We start from the raw sequence: 8108 nt of genomic DNA, 5'->3' as shown, positions 1-8108 counted from the left end.
TACAGGGGAGGTTTTTCCGCCTGGTTACTATTTTGTTTTTAGTGCTAAAATGTCTGGGCATGAGTTGGTAGGTTACTCCAATCGCTACGAGTCAAGTGAAGAATCGAAGCACGCGATAGGTGGAAACCGTGAGATTTCTGGATTGGCTGGTGCAGATTAAGCAAATCAAATTAGAGAGTGAGTTTTAGAGCCAATAAACATAGGGCGGGCGGAGGAGGGGCGGAAATAGAAGCTTGTGAGTCATTGCTAAGCTTAAGTCTTATGTGGCGTTAGCCTGTGGTAGATTCCCGCGAAAGTGGGATCACTTCATGGTCGTTGGTAAGTACCGTTTCTGAGTTTTTTTTAAATGTGTATCTTGGACAGTAATAAAAAGCTGTTAGTATGTTATGTATTAAGAATGGTAATCCAAATTTGGATTCCAAGGGAAAGCCACTTGACGGTTATTTCAGGGATGATTGACAGAGAATACCGGTGCTTGCTGCTAGCGTGTACGCAACTTGCTTTGGGGAATCTTACGAGGTGTGTCATCATCGTTTTATGGCCAGGTGAGAGTAAATATGGGGTAAAACTGAAGTACAAAAAGCTGACACTGCGGTTAATACGGATGTCTCCCCCCACCCCAGGGCGTTTTATCGGGTTGTCCGCGCTGGCCACTCATAATTTCAATTTCTTGGCGGAGTTACAGAAGAAGTTTGCGCTGGGGCTACCTTTAAACGTTCTCTGGTCATCGGGCAGGGTTAAGTTAAGGTGCTAAACACCAAGGGCTGCATTAAGAGTGTCTTTCAGAGGAACGAATGATGCAGACCAGAAGAGGTGGTCCATCGTTTATGGAGAAATACGAAAAACCGTTACGATACAATACAGTTGAATTCATTTGATATTCTAATCTCGCCTTTACATCATCCTTTTGACGCACAAGTTTATAGTTGTGATGTTCTCTGACACTGGTTATCCTGGCGTGGCAGTGTTGCTTTATGTGGAGAACTGTTTCTAGTCCATTGGCATGGCGATGGCAGTAAATTTTGTGAAAGATGAACAAGAACACATTAGTACGTCCATTATGATGCAGTGCATTGCATTAGGTACTTGCATCAGAACTGACCAAGTTGAACTGACGTGGCTGTTCAGTTCACGTATACCTGTATGCCAGAGTGCTTCTGCTGTTCTCGTGGCATGATGCGATACAAACTAGTGTATATGCTTGATGAAATGATGCATTGTAAGCATATGACGCGTCGTATGTTCTGTTTCTGGAAGTCGACGTTTTCTCGTTGTAGTCCTTCCACGTCAAAACTATTGAGGGTGCGTCCTAAAGCGAAGCCCTGAGCAGTAAATGCAAAGATGGACGTAACCTTTTGTCTAGACTGTTCCCTCTGGTGGTTCTTGCTTATCAGGTGGGCCCGTTGGTGACTGTATTTTAGAGTTCTTCACTTCTCATTATCATTTTTTCTGCATCATAGGTTGCGAGTTGATTAAATGCGCGGTCTCTAAGCTTAGTGGCTGCTTCATTTTCATAGAACTTGCCACATAATCTACCACCTGCTGCATAGTTTCAGATTGAACAAAAAATATTATGCTTTTAACTCAACTGAGAAATATTTGCTGCTTTGAGAACAACATTGTGAAAACCAGAATTGTCAGAATCATTCTTTCCTTCTTGTTTGAATTAGATTTAAATGTTTTTTTTTTTTCTTGTTACACACTTGACAAAAAATCACATTCCAACACCCATATATTAGGAGCTGATACTCATTCTAGTGGGGGATGACAGCTCAACTTTGTAAAAGTGTCAGTAGTTTGTGTGTGCCTATGCATAATTAACATTTCATTTGTTTAATCAAGGAATTCTTCTTTTTTTTTTTTTTTTTTAATCTTCTGATTATGCATCCTTCTGTGCCTTGTGTGGCATATGCTGCAGATCAATGTTTATGCCAACAGTGCACCAGAACACATGCGTTCATGACCACTGCAACAATTTAAGACTTTGCTTTTCGAGAATAGCAATGTGAGCAGATTCATGGCCTGTTAATAGCAGCATATTGTTTCACTCACTGGTACAACCCCCTCAAGGTTTGTATTGTTCTGCATTTATATTGCATTATGGCAGTGGTTAACTTTTTATCGTTAGCATTTGCAGTTGTGTAATCCTCAAAACTAAATATTGATTTGTTTTTTTTTCTTTTTAATTTAGGTTTCAACATGCTTTATAGGATTCCCAAAAAGGTGTTACTGTCAGTTCTTGAAGTTGGATGATTTTTATTTCAATGGCAGTCGAAGCTCTAAGATGGAGGAGTGTCCGGATTGGCTCTGGATGGGTCGCTGTTTTAGTCGCACTTGTGGGGTTCTTCCTGGTGGTCTTGTGCCCACTAGGAGGACTGGAACAACAGTGCCATGCAATTGTGAAAGGTCTGTCTCTTTTGAGACTTACGTTTTGGGACGGTAATGAGCGAGCCACAAAGTACACTGGGCAGACAACTGGGCTTGCAGTGGCTTCAACTGCTATTGAGTTACTCGTTCTAAAACCTCGACCCACAGCAGGTAAGCCGCCAACAAATCATGCAGAGCATCTACGAGGTGAAACCCTTCAATTCTCCTCGCAGTGCATTTTGTCTTGGAACATCTCGAAGGAATATTTCTATCATCTTCAAATGTAAAACACAGTTATACAAAACTTATAGTTGTCCTACCTTTACCATTCTAATCTTGTTAAGCTTTTTTATAAATCTGAGCCCCCCCTGTTAAACAGGAACCGAAAGTACTTCAGTGTATAAGTGAAACGTTTCCATATTCACAGGCCTCTAAACCACCACACCTTTCACCATCCATTGGAGCCTCCTTTATATGTGCTTGTTTTTTTTTTTGTTTTTTTTTACCCGGAGAAAGTTGTGTATAGAAAGTCCATAGACCTCTGGTAAAGTTGGTGCTCCAGTTCGCCGTTCTGAATATGTTTCGTGAGTGCATTATTATTGCATCGAGATAATGTGTTTTCAGTAAGATTGAGTAAAATTTATTTTTGGCAAAACGAGATGTCGGTTTAGAACGAATGACAATAGTAATGTGCATGTGTAAAACTGTCAAGCCTTGTGTTTTTCTTTAAAAACTTTTTGCTTGCATAGTTAAGTTGGACTTCTGGTTAAATTACTTTGTTTCTTTTCCAGATGTTATTTTAGAGGCTAAAGCTGCATTTAACCAGGCCATAGAAATGAAACGTCAGGGAAAACGAGAAAAAGCTCACAAGCTACTCCTGCATGCCCTCAAGATGGACCCTGATCATGCTGATGCTCTGACAGAGCTGGGAATATTTCTCGAAGAAGAGAAAGACATCATCCAAGCTGATTATCTGTATTCCAGAGCACTGACTATTGCTCCACGTAATGAGAAGGCTCTAATAAATCGTGATAGAACATTGCCCCTTGTTGAAGAAATTGATCAGCGATACTTCAGCATTATTGATCGGAAAGTTAAAAAAGTGATGTCCATCCCTAAAGGCAACTCTGCTTTACGCCGTATCATGGAAGAATCTTATTACCACCACATTTATCACACAGTTGCCATTGAAGGCAACACTTTATCACTGTCTGAAATTAGGCACATCATTGAGACCAGATATGCTGTTCCAGGGAAAAGCCTGGAAGAGCAAAATGAAGTTATTGGCATGCATGCTGCTATGAAATACGTGAACACCACTCTGGTATCCAGAATAGGTTCTGTCACAATTAATGACATTTTGGAAATACACAGAAGGGTGTTGGGATATGTCGACCCAGTAGAAGCTGGAAGATTCAGGACCAGCCAGGTGTTTGTCGGGCATCATATCCCACCGCACCCTAAAGAAGTAGAGAAACAGATGCTTGAATTAGTGCAGTGGCTTAACTCCGAAGATGCCATGAGTTTGCATCCTGTAGAATTTGCAGCCTTGGCGCATTATAAATTGGTTTACGTTCATCCATTTATAGACGGCAACGGAAGGACGTCCCGATTGCTAATGAACCTAATATTAATGCAGGCAGGTTACCCACCCATCACCATTCGAAAGGAGCAGAGATCGGAGTATTATGATGCCCTGGAAATGGCTAACGATGGGGATGTGAGACCTTTTATACGATTTATTGCCAAATGTACTGAGACAACGTTAGATTTGCTCCTACTTGCCACAACCGAACACTCTGTTGGCCTACCTGAAGCCAAACCCAAGTTTGACGATTGCAAGCGAACTATTCCAATCAGAACATAATTCTAGTATAGACCATTTTATAAGTGAATGTCCTTCTTTGCACAGGTATTGTTACTTGTCATAGTGCCACTGCTCCCTTTTATCCAGGCCACTTTTCAATGCCTGCTAACCCGCTGCCTGGGTAAGAGGTGCATTCGAATATCTAAACTTTCCCGGATATATTTTTCATTTTGTCCATAGCACACATTATGGAGAATATTTTTAAGTTCTAAGCCAAGCAACTGCGTGTTTAGAATTGTTTGTATACCTGGTACAAGCAGACAAATCGTAGTGGGTCAACAGTTGTAAAAGCGAAAAACAAATGTAATTTTAATCTGTCCTCAGTCATGTAAGAAATCTAGTTTTAAATATGGGAGGAAGGGGTTGGCCCGCTTAAGTCGCATGTTGCTCTAAAATAGAAACCTTGTGCTTAAGTCTACGATAAGACAAGCTATGCATTGATGGTACCAGGAGACAATTCCTCTCTCTACTCCAAAATACGTTGCGTTTTTCTTGAAAGAACTGAAAATGCAAATACATCTGGTGTTCTTCACGGGCCATTTGGCCTCAGCAGTTACTGAGTACCATCTGTAAGCATCCGCTACAGTTATTTATTTTTTAAATAGTTTAGCACATTTATGAATTCAGATTCAAGTTTAATATCGTTATGTTCAAATATGCTAGTGTTGTGTTTTTTTTTTTTTTTTTTTCTCCCCCCCCCCCCCACCCCCCCCAAATCTAACTTGTACTGTATGATGTACTTTAGGTGGCATGTTTAGTTTTTTGTTAGCGTGCAAACATATTGTTTGTCTGCCTGAAAACCTTTCAAAAAGAAATTTGACACCTGAACAGCAGAATGGTTTATAAGGTGTGACTGTTTGTTCTGCTTTATCATCATATCAGTCCTGGTTCCGAAGATAGCTCACAGTAGGTTTATACTGTTTGAAGACTATGTGTATTTTTAATTACTGGCAAATATACTACTCTGCATCTTGTAAGCAAGAAGCATGGTTAATGTCCTCGGACTGTAGCTGTATGTGGGATAGCCATTTTATAGATCTTATGATGTTAGTACAGTGCCATTCACTTTGCTGCTGTTACTTTGGCTGCTATTTGGAGGAGTCAATAAAGGGTTCTGTCAGGGCGCTGAGCTGTATGTGCGTTCCCATATCATTTTGCGTAACAAAAAAAGGTGTCTTTCAAGCATTGCCTTCTAAAGCACCTGTTTGAATTTTTAAACCGTCCAATAAAAGCCTTTCCTTAAGACAAAAGCGGCCAGATGTAAAGCACTCTAATCACCATTTTGTTTACCTAGCCTTTTTTTTTTCATTTAGAAACTAACCCATCAAGATTGAATATGATGGAAGAGCCAAGCAGCTCAAGGAACCTACGGGGTAAAAAGAATTTAGACCATGTTGAAGTCTATTTTTGAGGCTTTTTAGCCATTATATTAACTTTCAGAAATATATTTCTACTTGAAAGTTGATTTTAGCTCTAATGTCAGTGATAGAAAAATAAGCTTAACATTTTCATAGCCTGTAAAGGATTTCACTTGTTGAAGAAAATAGTATCTGGCAATTGACATTTCATAAACAGAAACCTAAAGCACTTTAACTCCTTTTTTTGGCAGTTACCTGCTTCAATAGGTACCTGAACCACTCAGTCTCTGTTCCCAGCTTTGTGTGATCTTGTAAAACCTATGTCGTAAGCTTACCCATTCTACCATTTACACATGCTTTTCTAGAGCCACACCTATGAATCGACTGCTCAAGTGGCAGATGCCCAGGTGTATTCTTTCCCTTCAAGGAAAGTAAAAATTCAAAGGCTTTATACCCAAGTTATATGCAAGATATGGGCAAACTTCAATTTAAATATTTCTTACAGCCAGAATTATTTGGTCTTGTTTGAGGGAGGTGATATTAGTGGTTTGCACTCCACCTTAAAAATCTTATGAAAAGAAGTGGTTCTTAGCTCTTACCTGTAATACCAGTTTTGAAGCTACCTGGTAAATTAAGTCTTCTGCTTCAAATAGTATATTACTGCATGTCTTTACATGCAGGTTTTAGACTGTGAATTAGTACATCGTCCCTAAAGGCAGTATATTCCTAATTGTCTTTTTCATCCTTGTATGGGTGATCCCTCTAAATGTGTATCAGGTCATTATGGAATGTTCATAAAGAGTACAGATTTTGTGTTGCAGTTTGAAACAAACACATGGTAAATACACTACACATTTTGAGGGTTAACTTTAAGGTGTACTTAACTAACACATTTTATTTGCTGCCCATACATATTATCATGTGAAATGACAAATGCCTTTTTACCATTATTCCCTGTGCACATTAAACAATTCCTTGTTGTATTGAAAAGCTTAATATTGGCACATCTACTGATCTACCTTTGTGCGTTGTAGCATAGCATTAAGTGTTGGTATAAAACACAAGCATACCCAACCCTTTGATTTTAAATAGCTTTTTACATCAATTTCAACAATAAGTGGTACTGTATATGGAGGCTTCCTTCTGTGGCTTTGGATGTGCCTTTGCCGTAAATGAACTTTTTGTATCACTCCTCATATATGGAAGTCTGTAGTCGTACTTACTCTCCAGTGGGCTTAAACATTAACATTTTGGAAAACTGCCCAAGGTTTTGAAATGTTACATTTGTGGCTGAGATTTTGTACTGTCCATACTATGTCTTCTACTTTCTGGCTTCTCTGTCTGCACTTTATCTTGACAACAATCAGACTTCGCTGTTACTCATTCCGTAATGCAAGGAGTGTGTATATGTGTGTGTGTGTGTGTGTGTATATATATATATATATATATATATATATATATATATATATAGAGTGTAGCAGATGGCATGTGCTAGCCATCGGTCACATTACCTGTAGGGAATGATGAAAGGGCATTTGTTACTAGTGTTTCTATAAGGGGAATTATTATAGAGTCTTATTGTCATTTTAAAACCTCCATGTTTGGTTTTTAATCACTTTCTCTTCCCTGGTAATCCATGTTCCATAATTGAGGTGTAAACCCAATTAACCTTCTTGTCAGCAGTGTTCTGGAAAGGTTTTTAGGTTTAAAAAATTATCAATATACGTCATGAATGAAAAGTTTTGAATTCTAGTTACCATATCTTTTTGTCTACAAGGACCTAACTCCAAGCTTAGTAACTTAACAATATTTTCTGCAAGTATTTTGTGTATGGCAAGAAAATGACCAACTCTGTGGCTAAAATGGAATGAACACTTTTTATTCTGACCTCATTGAAACATAAAATGGTCTTTAGCTGTTACCCACAGTGCACTTACAAGTCAGTGAGAAACAAACAAATTGACATGTAGAATTTGACTTGTGACATTTTGACCAAGAATTAGCTATTATAATAGGGCCATGGCAAATATTATGTGTATGTAATCGTGCCATTTATGAAACTACCAAAAAGGCTAGATGAGCTGGGACAATTGTATAACAAGTACTGTCATATAAAAGGAGTGTGTTTGCAGTTAGCACTTTATCTGAGAAAATTGTATTTTATTAACAAATATAGTATATATTCTATTCCAAAATAAATTATTTTGTTATCAACATAGTTTCTGCCTTTTCTGTACTTTGGTGGCTTCAAAGTTCCTTAATGCACAGCGCTGGAAGGACAGCTGTAAGCACTGCTAGCTGCATATACAAGGCAAACCCTTCTTTGTAGACCTGGCCATATGGGAAGGTGGAGAACAATTCAAGGATCAGTTTAAGCAAAGCCTTAATGCATGATAAAAGGACCAAGTAAGGGAGACAAGGGTGGGGTACATAAAGTTAGAGGAAACAAAGTACATTGTAAATTAAGCCTTGGAGCGGATAGATATGGTATTAATTGGTGAGGCTTACCAATTTGA

At 38.8% G+C, this 8108-nt stretch overlaps 1 protein-coding gene across 1 annotated transcript; it reads left to right on the top strand.

Annotated features, from left to right (window-relative positions):
- The first annotated feature begins 218 nt into the window (after positions 1–218).
- Positions 219–7806, top strand: FICD (FIC domain protein adenylyltransferase). The gene is made up of 3 exons (XM_069214789.1): positions 219–318; positions 2192–2538; positions 3159–7806. The coding sequence occupies exons 2-3, from the start codon at positions 2250–2252 to the stop codon at positions 4232–4234; spliced, it is 1365 nt and encodes a 454-aa protein (XP_069070890.1). The 5' UTR covers positions 219–318; positions 2192–2249; the 3' UTR covers positions 4235–7806.
- The last annotated feature ends 302 nt before the right edge of the window (positions 7807–8108 follow it).

This window comes from Pleurodeles waltl, chromosome 11 (genome assembly GCF_031143425.1).
Source record: "Pleurodeles waltl isolate 20211129_DDA chromosome 11, aPleWal1.hap1.20221129, whole genome shotgun sequence".
NCBI classification, from domain to species: domain Eukaryota; kingdom Metazoa; phylum Chordata; class Amphibia; order Caudata; family Salamandridae; genus Pleurodeles; species Pleurodeles waltl.
Note: the sequence above shows the minus strand (reverse complement) of the source record. Positions and strands in the feature narration are given on the sequence as shown.

Bases quoted from the DNA above. Each gene is read 5' to 3' on its own strand.
- FICD (XM_069214789.1), top strand. From the start codon at position 2,250: ATGATTTTTATTTCAATGGCAGTCGAAGCTCTAAGATGGAGGAGTGTC. The intron at 2,539-3,158 runs GTAAGCCGCCAA...TTTCTTTTCCAG, and splicing joins AAAACCTCGACCCACAGCAG to ATGTTATTTTAGAGGCTAAA.